Source organism: Podarcis tiliguerta (assembly GCF_965153285.1).
Source record: "Podarcis tiliguerta genome assembly, chromosome: 2".
Lineage (NCBI taxonomy): Eukaryota > Metazoa > Chordata > Lepidosauria > Squamata > Lacertidae > Podarcis > Podarcis tiliguerta.
Genome location: NC_139535.1, coordinates 26,067,632 through 26,089,167, shown reverse-complemented (window position 1 = coordinate 26,089,167; position 21,536 = coordinate 26,067,632). Strand labels below are relative to the sequence as shown.

The 21,536-nt window shown below is 46.8% G+C and overlaps 1 protein-coding gene across 5 annotated transcripts in view; it reads right to left on the bottom strand.

The window, feature by feature from the left end:
• SLC25A26 (solute carrier family 25 member 26) overlaps positions 1–21,536 on the bottom strand; it is a 128,047-nt gene that overhangs the window by 89,462 nt on the left and 17,049 nt on the right. For 4 of the 5 annotated variants that reach the window (XR_014507640.1, XM_083426639.1, XM_083426640.1 and 1 more), the window contains exons 4-5: positions 10,387–10,491; positions 7,964–8,011 (exon numbers count right to left, since the gene is read on the bottom strand). Coding sequence is in view for 4 of the 5 variants with exons in the window: in XM_083426639.1 (XP_083282765.1) it covers positions 7,964–8,011; positions 10,387–10,491 (153 nt within the window). In the remaining variant the exon portion in view is untranslated. The remainder of the gene's footprint in view (positions 1–7,963; positions 8,012–10,386; positions 10,492–21,536) is intronic. The other variant, XM_083426641.1, reaches the window with a different exon arrangement.

The window sequence follows — 21,536 nt, the reverse complement described above, 5'->3', positions numbered from 1 at the left end:
AGATTAGGCCACCTTATCCCTTCTCTACTAGCCCACTTGAGTTTCATGCTAGCCACAAGGAAGGAAAGACTCTCTATAACCATGATGGAAATCCTGCAGACTGGTAGAAGACTGGGGGATTGCTTCATACACTTCCATCATTCTGTGTAATACAAAAACTGCTTGTTTTGTATTTAGTGGCCTGCTAAGAGGGTGGCGCTGTGGGTTAAACCACAGAGCCTAGGACTTGCTGATCAGAAGGTCGGCAGTTCGAATCCCCGTGACGGGTGAGCTCCCGTTGCTCGGTCCCTGCTCCTGCCAACCTAGCAGTTTGAAAGCACGTCAAAGTGCAAGTAGATAAATAGGTACCGCTCCGGCGGGAAGGTAAACGGCGTTTCCGTGCACTGCTCTGGTTTCACGAGAAGCGGCTTAGTCATGCTGGCCACATGACCCAGAAGCTGCACGCCAGCTCCCTCGGCCAATAAAGCGAGATGAACGCCGCAACCCCAGAGTCGTTCACGACTAGACCTAATGGTCAGGGGTCCCTTTACCCTTTACCTTTAAGAGGCAAGAAGCAGGCATTTCCATGCTGGTCACAGGGGAGGGGGTTTCCCCTTGTCCTCAGTGGGCATGGTATTGCAGGATAGTACAAAAAAAAATTTTTTTGCAGGGTTGTAACTTCTGTGGACTTAGTAAGATTCTCCTGAGTTGTCACTTGTAGTTTTTAACTATCTCCACTGATTAATGAACCAGATGAATCAGATGAGGCTATTCAGTCTAGATCAGCCTTTTTCAACTTTGGGTCCCCATATACCAGCCTTAAATATCCTTTAAATATGACTGGCAAGTGTAAGTTTTGTGGGGGGTTTTAAGGGTGCTTGAAATTAATTTTCAGGTGAAAATCAGCAGGTGTTAAGATTACTTTTGAGGAGAACTGGCCAGACTACGTGAGTAACATATGCAACTGGTTTCACACAAATTAGCAGCTTCTGAAACACCACCACTTTCAAAACATACTTTTAAAAGTCACCTAAAAGATTTTTTAAAATCAGTATTTAGCAATTAATTGACTTCTTAACGTTCGCAAAACCTACTCAAGTTGCACCGGGGATGGTGACCAGTTTCAAGGGAATTGTTGGTCATTGAAAAATGTTTTTAGTGATTATTCTGAAAGACAACCTCAATTGCTCTACAGCTTCAACTACAGCTGGAGACAACTGAAAATCCATTTTATGGGAGGGGGTGACGCTCACAAGGTTTTAGGGTTGCCATATTTCAAACAGTAAAAATCCAGACAAAACAGCTGTTGAGCGTTTTTTTTTTTAAAGCAGACTAAAGATAAAATCATTTTTCAGCAGACTAAAGGTGGCCCTCACTATCAAATTCATAGCCACCAAAGGCTATGACAAACCTTTTGTTTCTGAAGCATCCCAATTTGTTGTTGGTTTTTTTTTTTTAGATCATCTGATTTGGGATTACTATCTAAATGGTATTTCAAAAGTGAGGCAAGAACTAAAGATTTGGAAGACTCTTTTATCCGCTTCCCATGAACATTCAGCTGTTTGAAAACCAATCTGATAAATCATAGTAATCCACATCTTGCTTGGTTTCTTTATTTCTAAAGCCCTCAGTCAAGAAAACCACAGTGAGTTTGATATGGAGTTCTCTTCTACGAAAAGTAAAGCGAAGGATAAAGTCGCTTGAACAGGTTTCTCCAATGTGAAGATAAAGACCTGGTGTGGTTTAAGCACCTCCATACAATGCAGACATCAGGCACCCTCTAGAGTATTGTTAAGGAATTGTCACTCAACCCTACTTAGTTTTCTTCTTGTTTTTAGTGCAGTGAGACCCCACGACTGAAAAGCCTTCAAATTGGCTTTACAATTAAAGATACAAAATCGGTGCCTTTAGCAAACAGAGCTAAATTTTCTACGTTGAATAAACCTCCACCTTTCGTTTCTTTATTTGGTTGTGTAGGGGGACAAGTTTAGGGGCCCAGCGGTTGTAGAAAAAGTCCTGATACTGGCAACCTGTTCAATATGGAGAGGTATATTTAAAGTGCAACATGAGCCCAGCTCTCGTTTCATGGCCCATCTGCATATGCTTACTATAGAATTCCACCGCACGTGTTGATCACAGCAGTTGCAAACACTGCATCTGAAAGATATTAAGTTGTAATAATCCTCCAGTGTTTCCTATTTGGTTCAGCCCTTGAGTAGCATATGAATAAAAATCAAAGCCAGCCTGGAGCAAGCTATCATAGCTCACATCACTTTGGGAAAAGATTTTTCTTCCAAGGATTGTACCTGCTCTTCTGTTGCTCCGGAAAAGGCATAGGCAAACTCAGCCCTCCATATGTTTTGGGACTACAATTCCCATCATCCCTGACCACTGGTCCTGTTAGCTAGAGATGATGGGAGTTATAGTCCCAAAACACCTGGAGGGCTGAGTTTGCCTATGCCTGCTCCAGAACCACAGACCCAAAGGAAAGTGGATTGTTTTTGTCTGGTGCCTTCCCTACTCGGTCATACTTAAATTCCAATTAATAAAAAAAACCTTCGAGATTAACGTGTTGTGCTAAGGTCACCAACATTTTTAGGCCTGGGGGTGCATTTATACCTTGATGCAATTGCTGGGGACTCCGTCTTTTTGTTCCTTGCCTCCCACCTTACCAGATCACACACACCCCCACCCAATCCCCCAGGACACAGAAAGAGAAAGTGCATGTTGACACACATACTTTGGTTTTCCAAGCAACCCAATTGAATTAATATGAGCTTGGAAAAGCACAGAGAGTTGAAAGAGGAAATGGGGGGAAAGAATCACTCTTCCTACTTCTTTCTGCAGCTCTACATACTTCGGGGGGGGGGCACAGACAGTAACCACCCTCACCATTTCATGACCAAGGGGGCAGTGAGTGGGTGGGGGCATGTGGAGCATTTGACCCAGGGGCAAATTTAGACCTGGTATGGGGTGGGGGTGGGAAAACAGCTCAGTATGCCGGCAATACATTTTAGTCTTTTCATTGCATTTCTGGAAAAAAATTAAAATCTTCTAAGTCACCGAGGGAAAAGGACCCTGAGAAGGCTTAATGCAAATCCGCAGCAATGCAGAAAGCAATTTAAATAATGCAAGGTGTGTTAGCGTTAATTGCATTATTACTATGCAGAATAAATCATTACACCTAAACCACAGTGAAAGCTGCAGTTGCGTAAAAGGCTAGTTTCAATGCTAAGTTTTCATTCATTATAATGTCCATTTCAGACATCTGCTAAAAGAATGTTCGCTTCAGAGGAAAAAAGAAAAGTCTAAGGAGAATTTAGGATCGGAGAGGGCTTCCCTCCTTTACCGCCCCCTTTTTCCCATGAACTAAATGTAATGGAATTTTAACAGATGTTCTCCTTGGTCATAGTTAATAAAATGAATTCTCCAGAAATGGAAAAGCCTGGCTCAGCTTACGAGGATAAACTTTCAGCAGAGGAGCTATAGATGTCATCACCAAACTGCAAGATCATGAATGCACAATTCCCTGTACAACTGGCTTTATCAGTATGCTCACACTTTGCACAAGATCTACCCCACACATCGCTTTGCTTTTGCAGTCCTGGAAATTCACGCAAAGCTGCGTCAAAATCCTTCACTTCTGTTGTATGCAATTGGGTTCCCAATGCCTACAGCGCCATCATAAAGCACCCATTCTTCCCAAGCTCTGTTAACTAAACTTCATTTCTGCACTGCTGTATTTGCATGGGATTGGTTAAGCAGCGGCCAAAACAACACATATTAGGATAAAGGTAAAGGTAAAGGTACCCCTGCCCGTACGGCCAGTCTTGACAGACTCTAGGGTTGTGCGCCCATCTCACTCAAGAGGCTGGGGGCCAGCGCTGTCCGGAGACACTTCCGGGTCACGTGGCCAGCGTGACGAAGCTGCTCTGGCGAGCCAGAGCCGCACACAGAAACACTGTTTACCTTCCCGCTAGTAAGCGGTCCCTATTTATCTACTTGCACCCGGGAGTGCTTTCGAACTGCTAGGTTGGCAGGCGCTGGGACCAAACAACGGGAGCGCACCCCGTCACGGGGATTCGAACCGCTGACCTTTCGATCGGCAAGCCCTAGGCACTGAGGCTTTTACCCACAGCGCCACCCGCGTCCCATACATATTAGGATGCTTAGGTGTAATTTTCTCGCCTTGCCATCTTCTAGGTTTTAACCGTGCTGCTACATGAGCCTGGAGAAAATGTTATCAGCAGGCTCAGAGACATGAAGGTAAAGGGTAAAGGGACCCCTGACCATTTGGTCCAGTCGTGACCGACTCTGGGGTTGCAGCGCTCATCTCGCTTTATTGACCGAGGGAACCGGAGTACAGCTTCTGGGTCATGTGGCTAGCATGATTAAGCCGCTTCTGGAGAATCAGAGCAGCGCACGGAAATGCCGTTTACCTTCCCGCCGGAGTGGTACCTATTTATCTACTTGCACTTTGATGTGCTTTCGAACTGCTAGGTTGGCAGGAGGTGGGACCGAGCAACGGGAGCTCACCCCGTCGCAGGGATTCGAACCACTGACCTTCTGATCAGCAAGCCCTAGGCTCTGTGGTTTAACCCACAGAGACATAAAAATAGATAAATTGAATTACATGCAATGGGAGCTGCATATGTGCTGCCAAAGACAGCATCACCACCTTCCCTCTCCCGGTTTTGGTAACACCTACAAAACTGCACCACTTGGCTCAAGGTCAACCTTGTGGCAAGGTCTCCGCCTCCACGACACTTCACTGGCTGCCATTGGCTGGGCTGCAGTGACATTATGCTGGATTTTGTTTCTCCTCAGATAAACAGGGACAGGAAAAAGAGGAGAAGCATGTGGTTCCTGTCACATCTAGTTATGAAACTAGTGCGCAAAAAGAACAGTGAAGTATCTAACAGTTCACAGCATGTCTCCCATCCAGTGCAGAAATCCCTGGGCAACAAGTGTGTGTGTGTGTGTGTGTGTGTGTGTACACAAGTGTGTGCACACAACTGTTTTTGTTCATTACATGCCCAGTAAAAGAGTGCTATTTTGACACACAAAGCTGGAGTTAAATTTAAGAGAAGCTGGTCATTCACGATTTGTTTCAATCTGAAGTGAAGGTGAATCTCGTTCAACCATAATTTGTTATTCATTCTATTAAGGTAGATGTTCAAGCTGTGGTGTGCGGGGAGCAATATTTCGACTGAAAATGGCTCTGAAGGACCTTTTGTGAATTCACATAATGGAAAGGGCCCCAAGAAAGTGCCGCCATTTTGAGTACCCAAGAGTTTTTCTCGGCAGCGTCACATATGTAACTGTGCTAAGAGACCTAACCAGAAATTAATTACCAACCTGACACATATCAAAAAACATTTTATTTGAGAGAGAGAGAGAATAGCATCCAGTAGCAGCCGTGCGTTTTATCTATCAGTTAGTATGCCAAAAAATAATAATAATAAATCAGTATTCTTTGGCAGTTGCATTTTATTCATTTATTCAGAACCCCTCAGAGAAATCAAAAAGCCTTGTTGCCCTTTTTCTTTTCTTTTCTTGCCTGAAACCAGATGAAATCGCAACAAGTAACATGTGCTTAGTGAGGCAGAAAATAAGTACAGGATGAAGATATAGCAGGGGTTACGTTTGAGAAAAGCAGGTGTCACCTCTTCAAACAAATAACTCTTCCCCCCCCCCCCTGACACACAGAGGTATGAGAACAAAGAAACCCTCATCACCATTCCCCACTACCTAGAGCTAGACTAAGCGTGGGATTTCTTATTGTTATATGATATTATTTACACAGGACATGGAGCTCCTCTTGTTTTGTTTGAAACCTGAGGCAGTCTGTACGTGCACCGAAGAAAGCATTTAAAGCAGGGGTAGTCCCTGTGAGGCCCTCCCAAATGTTGTTGGACTACAACTCCCATAATCCCCAGTCAATGTGACCATTGGGCTCGGGGAGGGGGAGGTTGTAGTCCAGCAATTTCTGGTGGGCACCATACTGCCTACCCTTGCTTTAAAGGAATAAATAAACTTTGGAAGGAACGCTAGCAAACTGGCGCTTCAGACAACAGTATAAACTATGTGCTAGTTGAAGAATCGGGAGCTTGCTCAAGTTGTTGTTATTCCATTTCATTTTTCATTAATGCAGTATTATGGCCCTATTAAAAAAAAAAAAAATGGAGAAAAAGAAGGCATAGGGAGGAAACAACTTTTGAGATTAGGGGAAGCGTAGCTCAATTAGAGCATGAAACTCTTAGTCATGGGTTTGAGTCCCACGTTGTACAAAAGAAGAAGAGGAGTTTGGATTTGATATCCCGCTTTATGACTACCCGAAGGAGTCTCAAAGCGGCTAACAATCTCCTTTCCCTTCCTCCCCCACAACAAACACTCTGTGAGGTGAGTGGGGCTGAGAGACTTCAGAGAAGTGTGACTGGCCCAAGGTCACCCAGCAGCTGCATGTGGAGGAGCGGGGACGCGAACCCAGTTCACCAGATTATGAGACTACCGCTCTTAACCACTACACCACACTGGCGCTGCAAGGGGTTGGACTAGATCAGACTCATAGTCCCTTCCAACTCTATAATTCTGTTATACTGGTGCTATGCTCCTTCTCTTCTTCCAGATTGCCAACCTGCTGCCTGAATCTTCACGTGGTGTGTAGTTAAATTATGGCGCTCACTCCCACAGAAGCCACCCAGGTGGCTTTCAAAGGGGATTAGACAAATTCAAGGGGCAGAGGGCTACTGATTGCTACTAGCCACAATGGCTAACTCTGCGTCCATGGCTGGAGGGGAAAAAATAATTCTGAATATCAATAGTTGGAAGCCACAGGAGGATGTTCTTGTGTTTGGGTCCTGTTTGCGGATCTCGCGGACTGGATAAGCCATTGGACTGTTCCAGCAGGTTATTGCTATGTAAGGTTTTAAAATTTGCCCCAGATGCCAAGCCAACTTCTTACAAGCACGCTGTTCTCGCGTGCTCCCACGGGCCTGTGTGTTTTGTTTCTTATTCACCTACGACGTTACGAAGCATCGCCAGTGAGTGCCTGACACGACATCAACAGTGCCTGAGGGAGAGTTAGCCCTGGAACAATGAAGGAGCTTCCGAAGTAACAAGGAGCCCAAATAAAAGGAAAATGCAGTAGATCGTCCTAGAGATTACCATAGTCCCTAACAAAGATGGGAGCCGACGTTCGTATTGTTGTTTTTAATCGTACTAAAGGGGCTCACGGCACAATGGCGAGAGGCGCCATTTGAGGCACAGGAGCCCCTCCGCTGTCCTTTAATAGTAGCCGCTCTATTGAGCTGCAGAATAGGAGAGTAAAGAAACATGGCCACTGCCTCACCTCTGCTGAGAGACCAGCAGCCTTTGGATCTGCCCCAACTTTCACCCGCAGGCAATCTGAACTGAACCCAGCTGGCCATTATAAGAATGACGGGTGGTCCCCAGTGCCAGTCCTATGCAGAGCAGACCCATTGAATGGAATAGAAATACATGCCCTTGGGTGGCCTGTAGTTCAGACAGTAAGATGATTCATGGAGGAGTAGGCTATCCATGGCAGATGGTTACCTTCTCCCTTGGCTGTTGGAAGCGACATTCCTCTGAATACAAGTTTCTGGGAATCACAAGTAGGGAGAGTGCCGCTGCACTCACAATGTCCTGCTTGCAAGCTTCCCACAGGCATCTGGCTGGCCACTGTGAGAGTAGGCTGATGGACCAGATGGGCCATGGGCCTGATCCAGCATAGGCTCTCCATTTAAATCTGAACTGACTCTTTCTCCCTATGAGATGGATGTTTAAAGGAGGCATTGTCCGAGAGGGCCAGGTAAAGGGAAGCACGAGAGAGAACTGCTTACAAAATTTCATCGTTTCCATTTCAGTCGTATTACTACCATAACACATCTGGAGAAAAAGAAATAACTGAAGGAAATCCAAAAGACATAGATCATTTTAAAAGGGGAGGGGGAAAGCGTGTTACCTCTCTTAATACTGTGCTTTTATAACCTCGGTAGAGTCCCAGAATACCCTGCGAATAAACAAGAGAAAACTTCAGCGATTGGGAATTATGTTAGCAAAGACTGCAATTTACGGATGATTACATGGCAGGTATTACAGCTTTACTAAGCGTAATGCTCAGGCTTCCAGCAAATTGACAATATTGATTACAAACACACTATAGGTTGTCTCCCTAGCTTTACCAACATGGGAGGGCTTTATCCCCACTTTCAAAACTTGCTTAACGGCTACTAAAAAATAATCAGTCGCAGTGGCGCATCGAAAGGATAATACATTGCATTCTTAAGTTAGAAGAATGGGAAGGCATAGAAATATGTCAACACATTCTTGCCATGCATAGCTGGTATCTAGAGCCATCAGGGATTCCAAATGCACACGAACAGAGAAAGGGAGTCTTTGAGGCTGGTGGACAGCCAAACATTTAATGAGTAACCCTTAATATTTAACAGCTTTGGGTCATGCCCACTCTGAAGAGCAATCAATTTTATTTGTTGTTCCAACCATCATGGTCATTTCAACCACCACCAAAAAGAAATACATGCTCTATATACGCTATACAGAATGCAAATAGATACACCATTAAAAAACAGAGTTAACCAATTTATGCATATATATATTAAATCACAGACTGACACAAATAAGTTTCTATATCACACTACCGATCAAACTTTGCAGTCCACCTATTATCTTTGATTAACGCTCTTCTCGGTTTCTGCTCTGCAGCAACAAATCCTGCAACACTAAGGTAGCAAACGTATCTGTGCCAGGCAACAAATGTGTGATCGCCACTTGGTTGTCCACATCAGGCATCTTACACAATAATTCCAGGCCCCCTCTGAAGAAAAAAAGGCTCACAGAAGAGTGCCAGAATACTTTGTGTGCATTGTACAGATCTGGTCCACTGGTGTTCTTACAACACCAGCTTCCTGTTAGTACGACTTCTTACTTCCATGTCGTTGTCAATCCAGCCTCCTGCAGAACTGGCCAAGGGAGATCCTAGGAACACATCCACACCAAGGTGGATATGTCAAGACAGAAGATGATGAGAGCCAAGTCGAGCTGCTTCATTCCTCTGGACACATCACAGGCCTATCCATACTTCTTCACATGATCTGCTTTGACTTATTTGCTGGTCTTTTGAGGCTTCTTGGTGATCTGTTTGGTCATCCTCCAGTTTCATCCAAAATTCAGTGGATGTACACAGGCTAAATCCTTGCCCATGACAATTCTAAAAACACACACCCAAAAAACTCCTCTTAGAAGACTCTCTGGGCCAGGCATAGGCAAACTCGGCCCTAAAGATGTTTTGGGACTACAACTCCCATCATTCCTGAACACTGGTCCTGTTAGCTAGGTATGATGGGAGTTGTAGTCCCAAAACATCTGGAGGGCCGAGTTTGCCTATGCCTGTTCTGGGCCATTCAATGAAGCTGAGTGTTGGAATATTCAGAACTTGCAAAACAAGGCACTTAAATAATGCGTAGCTAAACTGCTCCATCGCTGTGTCAGTTTATTTAAGGTAAAGGTAAAGGTACCCCTGCCCGTACGGGCCAGTCTTGACAGACTCTAGGGTTGTGCGCCCATCTCACTCAAGAGGCCGGGGGCCAGCGCTGTCCGGAGACACTTCCGGGTCACGTGGCCAGCGTGACATCGCTGCTCTGGCGAGCCAGAGCCGCACACGGAAACACCGTTCACCTTCCCGCTAGTAAGCGGTCCCTATTTATCTACTTGCACCCAGGAGTGCTTTCAAACTGCTAGGTTGGCAGGCGCTGGGACCGAACAACGGGAGCGCACCCCGCCGCGGGGATTCGAACCGCCGACCTTTTGATCGGCAAGCCCTAGGCACTGAGGCTTTTACCCACAGCACCACCCGCGTCCCGACAGTTTATTTACTTGTGACTTCCACACCCCACGCCAGAAGTAGTCACTCCTTTGACTACAGTGCAACAATGTAAACCTCCCAATCTGCACACCCCAACCCAGAACAACTACTTTCTCAACTCGCCATTTTACACTTTTGAACAAATGGCAATATGATCCCTGGGGTTTTTCTGCAGACTGCTGGGTAAGAGACCAACAGGGAGTTTGAATATCTGGTCCAGAAGGACTTTGGGAATCATTAACGTTCTGGAGCATACAGTAACATCTTTCCGTTCTCAAGGAATTAGCAGCTCAGAGGCTCTCCTTAACTAAAAACTGCTTTTTGGTTTATTTATCCACTGCCACCCATGCATATTTGTGCTTTACAGAGTAGAAAGATGCCAGGTCCCTGCCCTGAGGAGCTTACAAAACTCAAATCTGACACATGGGAAAGCACAGTATAAGGAGATAGAAGTGTAGGTAGGGGTAAGCACAGGAATAATATATTATTGCTTCAGTTCATACCTCTTCGCATACAGTATTGGTAAGGATCCGTAAGGTACTGGAAGAAGGAGAAACTTGTGCTCTCTGTTTCACAACTTCAGAGGGAACCCGTATTAGGCAAGCGACCTGCAAAAGCAACATAAACTTGAGTAAGAAGTCGAGAGAGTTCAACCTGCTTCTAGATGCCGTTTTGTTAACCAGAGACCCTTCCTTGTTAAAAAAGGAAAAACAAGGTATGATTTATGTCTTTCCAAACAGCCTCAAGAAGCATTTTGTGTCTTTCTGCCAAGCATTCCATCCATCCATAAAGCCAATATGCTGGATTTGGAGAAAAGAATTAATTGGTTTTGTTGAAAGAGAAAGGCAGGCAGCAAGTATGAATCCTTCTAATATTAGCAAGTACTTGGGAAGCTCTGACAGCTCAACGTGGACACACTTCCATTTTCTGAGAAGAACACAGGCAGGCAATGCCATCTAGTGACCAACAGAGAGCAACTTTAATCAAACTTATAGCCTCAAAATGTGTGAGGGTATGAGGACACCCTCGTCTCAAATATATTCTGTAATTCATCAATGCAGAGTATATATCACACAGAATTAATCTGTACTGAATTATTCCTCCAGCTGTAAATAAGCCCTTTTACCAACTATAACAATTAAGACCAAGACGATATTACCAAGGGGCTAAATCTGCCTGCTCAATTTGTTCCTGATATTGTCTCTAAATTTGTTCCTAATATTGCACAATTGCCTGGAAGTCTCCTTCTGAAGGAAAATATATTTACCATGACTCCTATCGTGGGTTAGTATCACAGGAGGAGTTTCAAAGCTGAAAGCTTTGAGCTGGATCCTCACAAGCAAAACAGCTAGACTCCCTGTTAAAGAAATACTATTCCAGGAAAACCTGGAATTAACTTTGTTTAATAATGTCCTCTCCCTTCAATCCTGTCCTGCCTTGCAAACATCCTGCCCAATCCAATGTATTTTTACTCAGAGGCCTGTAATGGCGCCTATTCCCATGTCCAAAGAACTTTAGGCCGGCCCGTACAGTGGGCCCATTTTGAATTCTGAGAGAGTGCCAGCGGTGACAGTCACAAAACTGATGCTATAAGGGGAACAGCACAACACAAAATGCCTGCCAAGGGCAGTACAGTATATAACACAAAATGCTAGACACAGCCATCCCCTAACCACCTCATGCTTACCATATCTGGCTGATTCTGTTGTGGAGATCACACAATAATGCAATTTGCTGTCTAATAGCATGCAGTACTGGGAAAAATATACACGGTGGTCACACCACAATCGTTTTCAATCAATAGCTGTCAACTTTTCCCTTTTCTTGCGAGGAATCCTATTCGGAATAAGGGAATTTCCCTTTAAAAAAGGGAAACGTTGATAGCGATGTCTCAATCCTCATATATCGCTTAGAAGCTACCTGCACATTTCGCCCCATAGCTTTCTTCCTAGGAGGGCTAGAGACTTGTTTTCTTTTTTTAATGAAAGATCAGGCTCTGGGGGAGCAGCCCAGAAAGAGCGCCAGTGAAAGCCGGGGGGGGGGGGCGTGCCATAGCCCCTGTGATGCCAGAGTGGCAACAGAGACTGTAAGACCTAAGGACCATGCCGCAATACTGATCAGTACTGATCAGGGCTTTTTCTAACAGAAAAGTCTTTCACTAAGAAGGGCAGAGCCAAAGCTCAATGGTACAACATCTGCTTGGGGTGCAGAAGGCCCCAATCAATCCCTACCATCTCAAGGTAAGGCACTCTCTGAAACCCCAGAAAGCTGTTGCCAGTCATGGCTTCCCAAACTTGGGACTCCAGCTGACTACAATTCCCATCATCCCTAGCTAGTGGGACCAGTGGTCAGGGGTGATGGGAACTGTAGTCCAAAAACAGCTGGAGACTCAAGCTGGGGAAACCCTGGTGTAAGCAATACTGAGCTACATGGACCAATGGTATGACTTGGCATAAGGTAGTTTCTTATGCTCCTAACTATCTTCCAATGGGATGCAGGTGGCGCTGTGGGTAAAACCACAGAGCCTAGGGCTTGCTGATCAGAAAGTCAGCGGTTCAAATCCCTGTGACGGGGTGAGCTCCCGTTGCTCGGTCCCTGCTCCTGGCAACCTAGCAGTTCGAAAGCATGTCAAGTACAAGTAGATAAATAGGTACCACTCCAGTGGGAAGGCAAACGGCGTTTCCATGTGCTGCTCTGGTTCACCAGAATTGGCTTAGTCATGCTGGCCACATGACCCGGAAGCTGTCTGCGGACAAACGCCGGCTCCCTCGGCCTATAGAGTGTGATGAGCGCACAACCCCAGAGTTGTCCACGACTGGACCTAATGGTCAGGGGTACCTTTACCTTATCTTCCAATAGATCAGCCAGATCTGAAGAACTCAGATCCAATTGATTCATATCTCTCATACACATACATACACACACACACACACACACACATTTTACAGAAGATATCAGATATTCTTTTATACATTCAACATTGACATTGACTTTCCTCCCTCCCTTTCTACGGTTACATAACTTATCTCTTCTTTTTTTTCCTGCATTTCTAACATTAAAAACTAATTACAATTAATCTCTTACACTTAAAATTTCAACATCGCCATCTGCACGTGTTTATATCAGTCTTGCTAAAGTTTTAAGCTGTTTACAATAGTTCTTTAAATATTTAATAAATGATCCCCGCTCTTGATTAAAAATTCTCTCTTCTTGATTTCTTAATCCTCCAGTAAGTTTCATCATTTCTGCATATTCAAGTAGTTTTTGCTGCCAGTTCTCTTTGTTTGGAGCTGATTCTTCTTTCCACCTTTGGGCAATCACTATGGATTCTCCCCCCCCCCCCTTGACTGAGATGTTTCCGATACATTTGTGTTTTGTTTTGTTTTTTTTAAAGTTTGCACAACAGCATACATTAGTTCAAGGCCATAGATTGTTTCATCAGCCAAAGGCCTGGCTGTAGAGGAATGTTAGTGCCTGGCGCCTGAATTTATTTAATGAAGTCGACAGGTAAGCCTACCTGGGAAAGCATTCCACAAATAAAAAGTTACCATAGGGCTGGAACCAAAACTCAACTCTATTTCCTGCTCAAAACTGAACTCATGTTCATGTCCCACTAGGACTAGTTCCCATTTCGCATGGGATGGTTGCAGCATCCAAAGTTTTAGAAACAATGCCTAAGTAGCTTACACCAAGTTGGTGGCCAACGAGGTGTAGGATCTGATTTCAGAGTCCAAGCTTTTTCAAAGTTACCTGTGAAATGAAATCAATTCATCAAGAGCCAGAGAGAGATGCGCGGATACCCAAATGTCATTCTAAAAAAGGTACAAAGCCGTGTGTGCTCTTCAATCCCAGTGGTCAAAAACAACAAAATGACCCCAATATGACTGAGAAAATAAGAACCGTCAATGGTTTTTTGTAGTTTGGCATAAATATTTATAGAACTTCATGCTTCATAACACACCATGTCCTTATATTTAAGTTGTGGTGTGGTTCTTTTTAATGGTATTCCTTAATACTAGAGGGGGGGAAGACTTTAGAAATACTACAGATGAAAAACAATCTAACCTACCAAGGGGATTCAAGGCACCTACTGTGGCTTCCTGACTTCTGTGGCGCTGCAATCTTGGCATGAGAGGGGAAGCTACAAAGTAATGTCTCTCTCTCTATTTTCTCTCAGACACTTGCGGTGCCTTCCATTTTGTTTCATATTATACTTTGATGTCTTTTAGATTTGAATTTGAGCTACAAGGGAATTATTTCACTGCACAGGAACAAAAAGAGAGAGAGAGAGCGAAAGAGAAAAAGAGCGCAACACATTGTAGTGGTATGAAAGTTAATGTCATTCTGTTGTCAGGTTGGTTCTATATGGCACTCTTGTGCAGAGAGACAAGGGGGGTTGTTGTTCCATTCTAGGCGGAAAGGTGACATTTTCACTTTACATCTGAACTTTGGACTTGCTGCGTTCTTCTTGCAAGCGCTTCTCAGAGACAGCCGACAGAGAGAAGCAGGCTTTGGTTTGCTTCCTCCTCGCAAGTTTGAAGTATGAAAAAGAAAAGGTCTCCTATTTGCTTTCAAGACACAGGGCAAAATGATACAAAAGGGGCCTAACTCATTCCTCTCCCACTAATCTCGCATGTGAAAACTTCCACAATTAAAAGGGGGTGTGGAAATCAGCCATCTGTATGATACAAATTGTTTTCTTAACCGTTCTTTGCAAATGGAGGCCATTGATCTCCAGTCACGGAAAAATGAATTCAGTCACTGAAAAGGGTTCTGGGAAGCCATTTTCTGCTAAAGCAAAGACAGACCCTCGCTGTGCTTTTCGCCATGCACAGAACAAATTATTGTTTCTTGCTGCTTTCTGTCAAGCACCTGTAGGCCATTTATAGCTGCTTGGCTCCACAGTAAACGTGTACATCTTGCCCTCACGGGGCAGAAAAGTGTGCAGGCTTTTTTAAAAACAGGGATAAAAGGTAATAAAGACTTTTCAGCTGAAGTTCCAAACCTAGTAGTACAGCAACAAATGTAGTTTCTCTTTTCTTTCAGCAGAGCAGGCTTGTCCTGTAGCTTGTTCATTTTGCTAATGAGTCAATGGGATGCTTATGTCATGAGTGACCCTGATTCTCTGCTTCTCTCTTCCCCCTGACCCCAGCTCTCTCTCTCTCTCTCTCTCTCTCTCTCTCTCTCACACACACACACACACAGGGGCCTCATTCAGCTTTAACTTGAAAGCACTCTTCAGCAGTTGCATTGCATTTAAAGTAAACCAGTGGGGTCTGTGCAGATGAACACACTAACTCGGCCCCCATCAGCATCCTGATTGCCTCATGGGCGAAGTTTATCTCCCAGAAATCTCTGGATCCAAGTCATTTAGCCTAGCATCCTGCCGCAGTGGCCAGCCTGAAGCTTCTGGGAAGCCCGCTGCAAGGCTTGAAGAGTACAGTGGTACCTCAGGTTACATACGCTTCAGGTTACAGACTCCGCTAACCCAGAAATAGTACCTCGGGTTAAGAACTTTGCTTCAGGATGAGAACAGAAATCATGCTCTGGCGGTGCAGCGGCAGCAGGAGGCCCCATTAGCTAAAGTGGTGCTTCAGGTTAAGAACAGTTTCAGGTTACGTACGGACCTCTGGAACGAATTAAGTACTTAACCTGAGGTACCACTGTGTGTACGTGTGTGTGTGTGTGTGAGAGAGAGAGAGAGAGAGAGAGACCTGAGCCTGCAGCTGAGAGGGTTGGAAACAAGAAAATTTGACATCAAACAAGGAGTCCCTGCTCTAACTTGCATCTTGTTTCAAGGGAGCATGAGGTTTCTGCATGAAACTGATTTGCCCTCCTGGAATGGGGTCTGGGGGCACAATTGAACTAGAACAACTTTTGCCGCAACCTGAAAGGTAACCCCAAGGTTAGATTACTGCAATGCGTTATACGTAGGGCTGCCTCTGAAGACGGTTCGGAAACATCAGCTAGTACAGAATTCAGCAGCCAGAATGAGGCAAGACAGTCTCAGCATATTAGACTGATCCTGGTCCAACTGCACTGGCTACCAATTCGTTTCCGGGCCCAATTCAAAGTGCTGGTTTTGACCTATAAAGCCATAAACAGCTCAGGACTGCAATACCTCAAGGACCGGCTCTTTCCATATTAACCTACTGGGACCCTGAGAGAGCGGCCCAGAACCAGAAGTAGAGGCTGGAGAGGAGAGGAGGCAGGCTGCTGAAGAAGCCAGGGAGTCTCCCCTCCGACGGCGGCCAGGGACTCAGCTACACTGTCACAATAATACGTTTTGAACGTGTTACAAACGTGCAACACCAGATGGTGCCAGAGAGCAAAAATGAATTCATATGGATTTTTACATAGGCTCCCCCCCTTTTATTGTAACGATTTAATTTCTTATTTATAGCGTTTTTACCCTGTGTCTAGATCCACCCCAGCTCACCTCTCCCTGGTCTCCCAGAACACGAAGAGGAATGAAGAGGGCAGAGCAAAGAGAGACAAAGTGAAGGAGTCTCATGTTGGTGGGGAAGGACCCAGGAGAAGAGGAGACTTAGGGAACAGTGGGAAGGCAGGGACCTTCAGTCCTCGCTACTGCCTCACTGGGGCAAGACCTACTGGGAACAGTTGCTGTGACCACTTGGCCTCTGCTGGTTTGGTTTCTTTGAAGGAAGAGTAAACTTCGCTGACACTGGGGGTTTTATTGCTGCCTGCCCCTGACTCTAGCTCCCAACACTCACTCAGAGGCCACTTGCAGTATTCAGTGTAAACACTGCAGAGTTGTCATAAGCCCCCACCTCACTCAACTGCAGCCCGTTCCAACCAGAAACAAGGAGAATGAACTGTATTTGCTTTGTAATTTGTATTAAACCAGTTTGGAGAGTTTTTTTTAAAAAAAAAAATAATTTTTTTTTTTAATCGCACTAAACAGAAACCAAGCTGCTATTACTGTCTCTGAAATCGATCGTTCTGTTTCATCACTGCAGCCAACAGCAGCTGATAAGACTTACGGTCTCCAATTTGATCTAACCACGTAGCTATCGCCACATCTTCCAGCACTTGATAACACTTATCAATTATGAATTCAATGATGTATTGCGTGAGAAAGTTTCCCCCTTTCCTTTTGCCGTTCCTGAATCTACTGAACACGCACGTATGGATTCCTGGAGGACGCAGAAGTACCAACTCATTTCAAATACTATTTGGAGGAAAGTAACAAGCTAGAAAAGGAAAGCGTATTTGCTTTTCGGAGCCGAAACATTTGTTCAGGTGTCAGAAATTGTTAATTAGGACTCATCCTTTTCCTGAAATGGAGATATGCTTTAAATACACAGGATACAATAAGTGTACCAATACTGCCATCTAGTGCTCAAGACTGCACTGCAATCCATTTAAAACAGATTACAGAATTCAGTAATATCAGAAGAACATAACTTTGGTTTGTTTTAAAAAACAGCCTTCAGTAAATGCACACTTCAGCAGTTTGCAGCTCTAGATCAGTTGTGATTTGTGTTGTAATGATATAAACATTCCTCAATATCACTCGCCTTTATGCAACATGAAGAAAAGAAACATTGGCCTAATTTACAGGACTGTTCTAAGGATTACGGATATGGGGACTGTTCCAAACACTTAAAATGTGTGCTATACAAATGCCTGCAAAGTATAATCCCAGCTTCCAGTGAAGACAAACAAAGATTTAGGAATTCATCTGGTGGTGCGGGGGGCAAGGAGGATATGTACTGAATGTACAAACAGTGAACTCCTTATCTATTTTATTTTATTTTTAGGATGCTATATGCAGCCTAACTACTCACAGAAAATGGACGCAGGTGCCGCTGTGGGTTAAACCACAGAGCCTAGGACTTGCCGATCAGAAGGTCGGCAGTTCAAATCCCCGTGACGGGGTGAGCTGCCGTTGCTCGTTCCCAGCTCCTGCCCACCTAGCCGTTGGAAAGCATGTCAAAGTGCAAGTACCGTATTTTTCGCTCCATAGGACGCACTTTTTTACTCTTAAAAAGTAAGGGGAAATGTCTGTGCGTCCTATGGAGCGAATGTGTGGTCCCTGGAGCCAAATTGCCGGAGTGCGGCACACTCTTGGACTGCTCTTTGGTGGTGGTGGTGGAGCCGTGCTCCTCTGCCGGCAGCCTCGGCTTCCCCCTGCAGTCCCGGGAAGCTTTGCAGCAAAGGGAGGGCTGTGCGCCCATCCCCCGTGCTCCTGGGCTGCTGAATGGGGGCAGTGGGGAAAGCCGCGCTCCTCTGCCGGCAGCCTCAGCTTCCCCCTGCAGTCCCGGGAAGCTTCGGAGCAACGGGAGGGCTGTGCGCCCATCCCCCGTGCTCCTGGGCTGCTGAATGGGGGAGGTGGGGAAAGCTGCGCTCCTCTGCCGGCAGCCTCAGCTTCCCCCTGCAGTCCCGGGAAGCTTCGGAGCAACGGGAGGGCTGTGCGCCCATCCCCCGTGCTCCTGGGCTGCTGAATGGGGGAGGTGGGGAAAGCTGCGCTCCTCTGCCGGCAGCCTCAGCTTCCCCCTGCAGTCCCGGGAAGCTTCGGAGCAACGGGAGGGCTGTGCGCCCATCCCCCGTGCTCCTGTGCTGCTGAATGGGGGAGGTGGGGAAAGCTGCGCTCCTCTGCCGGCAGCCTCAGCTTCCCCCTGCAGTCCCGGGAAGCTTCGGAGCAACGGGAGGGCTGTGCGCCCATCCCCCGTGCTCCTGGGCTGCTGAATGGGGGAGGTGGGGAAAGCTGCGCTCCTCTGCCGGCACTGCCGTTTCCCCTTAAGGTTTGGAGCAGCAGGCAGCCTGCCCCACGTTCCTGGGCTGCTGAATGGGGATGGGGGGTGCTCTCTGCCAGCAGCCTGCCCTTTCCCCTTAAGGTTTGCAGCAGCAGGCAGCCTGCCCCACGTTCCTGGGCTGCTGAATGGGGATGGGGGGTGCTCTCTGCCAGCAGCCTGCCCTTTCCCCTTAAGGTTTGCAGCAGCAGGCAGCCTGCCCCACGTTCCTGGGCTGCTGAATGGGGATGGGGGGTGCTCTCTGCCAGCAGCCTGCCCTTTCCCCTTAAGGTTTGCAGCAGCAGGCAGCCTGCCCCACGTTCCTGGGCTGCTGAATGGGGATGGGGGGTGCTCTCTGCCAGCAGCCTGCCCTTTCCCCTTAAGGTTTGGAGCAGCAGGCAGCCTGCCCCACGTTCCTGGGCTGCTGAATGGGGATGGGGGGTGCTCTCTGCCAGCAGCCTGCCCTTTCCCCTTAAGGTTTGGAGCAGCAGGCAGCCTGCCCCACGTTCCTGTGCTTCTCAATGGGGATGGGGGGTGCTCTCTGCCAGCAGCCTGCCGTTTCCCCTTAAGGTTTGGAGCAGCAGGCAGCCTGCCCCACGTTCCTGTGCTTCTCAATGGGGATGGGGGGGGTGCTCTCTGCCAGCAGCCTGCCCTTTCCCCTTAAGGTTTGCAGCAGCAGGCAGCCTGCCCCACGTTCCTGGGCTGCTGAATGGGGATGGGGGGTGCTCTCTGCCAGCAGCCTGCCCTTTCCCCTTAAGGTTTGCAGCAGCAGGCAGCCTGCCCCACGTTCCTGGGCTGCTGAATGGGGATGGGGGGTGCTCTCTGCCAGCAGCCTGCCCTTTCCCCTTAAGGTTTGCAGCAGCAGGCAGCCTGCCCCACGTTCCTGGGCTGCTGAATGGGGATGGGGGGTGCTCTCTGCCAGCAGCCTGCCCTTTCCCCTTAAGGTTTGGAGCAGCAGGCAGCCTGCCCCACGTTCCTGGGCTGCTGAATGGGGATGGGGGGTGCTCTCTGCCAGCAGCCTGCCCTTTCCCCTTAAGGTTTGGAGCAGCAGGCAGCCTGCCCCACGTTCCTGTGCTTCTCAATGGGGATGGGGGGTGCTCTCTGCCAGCAGCCTGCCGTTTCCCCTTAAGGTTTGGAGCAGCAGGCAGCCTGCCCCACGTTCCTGTGCTTCTCAATGGGGATGGGGGGGGTGCTCTCTGCCAGCAGCCTGCCCTTTCCCCTTAAGGTTTGCAGCAGCAGGCAGCCTGCCCCACGTTCCTGGGCTGCTGAATGGGGATGGGGGGTGCTCTCTGCCAGCAGCCTGCCCTTTCCCCTTAAGGTTTGCAGCAGCAGGCAGCCTGCCCCACGTTCCTGTGCTTCTCAATGGGGATGGGGGGTGCTCTCTGCCAGCAGCCTGCTCTTTCCCCTTAAGGTTTGCAGCAGCAGGCAGCCTGCCCCACATTCCTGTGCTTCTCAATGGGGATGGGGGGGTGCTCTCTGCCAGCAGCCTGCCCATTCTGAGGACTGAGAGGAAAAAATGTGGCATTAGCACGAAGATGGTATTTTACATGAAGATAGCGAAGAAAGTGGTGTCAGTGATTGTGATCAACTGAGCTTCATAAATTCTGACTCTAGCAGTGATAAGTTCTTGGGGTTCACAGAAGACTAGAAGAGTACTCAAACCTTAGTCTCTCTTCATTTGTTAATGACAGTGATGATGGTTCTTAATGCCATTGTTGACTGCTGTTCACTTAACATGGCTGTAATATGATTCTGATATACCGGTTGTTTACAGTAGTTTATACAACATTTGATTCAGAATATTTTTTCCTTGTTTTCCTCCTCTAAAAACTAGGTGCGCCCTATGGTCGGGTGCGTCCTATAGAGCGAAAAATACGGTAGATAAATAGGTACCACTCCGGTGGGAAGGTAAACGGCGTTTCCGTGCACTGCTCTGGTTCCCCAAAAGCGGCTTAGTCATGCTGGCCACATGACCCGGAAGCTGTACGCCGGCTCCCTGGGCCAATAAAGCGAGATGAGCGCCGCAACCCCAGAGTCAGTCACGAATGGACCTAATGGTCAGGGGTCCCTTTACCTTTACCCACAGAAAAGGGAATAGAATTTCATCATAAAACAAAACACTTTCTTAAAATGCCTGCTGGAATAAGAAAGTCTTGGTCGCGTGCCTGAAATTCAGCAAGGAGGGTGCCTGTCTAACCTCAGGTGGGAGGGAGTTCCACAGGCTTCGGCCAGCTACACTAAATGCACAGCATCTAGTAGCCGTGAGCCTGAGCCACAGGGGACTACCACCAGCAACTCTCCCAAGTATCTCAGTGATCAAGCGGCCCTTGCAATATTCTGGGCCCACATTGTTAAAAGGCCTCGGAAATTAATGCAAGGACTTTGAACCTGGCCTGGAAACATACAGGTGGGCAGTCAGTGCAAGCTTGTAAGTGCTGTGTTAGCAGCAGGCTGTCCAGCTGCAGCGTTCTGTACCAGCTGAAACTTCCAGAGTTTCAAGGGTGGAAGCGCAGACTTTCTATGAGTACGGATCCTTATGTAGCTGAAATGGTCAAGGGAACACACAGATATCAGGAGGCAAGATTTAGAATACAAACCCACCAGCACAAGAAGCTCAGCGGGGACTGAGCGTGCCCTGTGGTGACAGGACGTTGGCGGGGGGGGGGGAGACCAAGAGGGGGTGGAAGATAGCATCCTGAAATGTACAAGGCTGCAGCTATGAGCAGAAGCATCCCACCCTGCAGTATTCTGTCCCAGGTTCCACTTGTTCATGTTACAATGACATTTTTTAAAGTTTTATTTCATGTTTTAATGTGTTGCAAAGTGCTTTAAGATTTTTTCCCTTTAAAATATATAGCGGTATGTTAATAATAATAATAATAATAATAATAATAGTA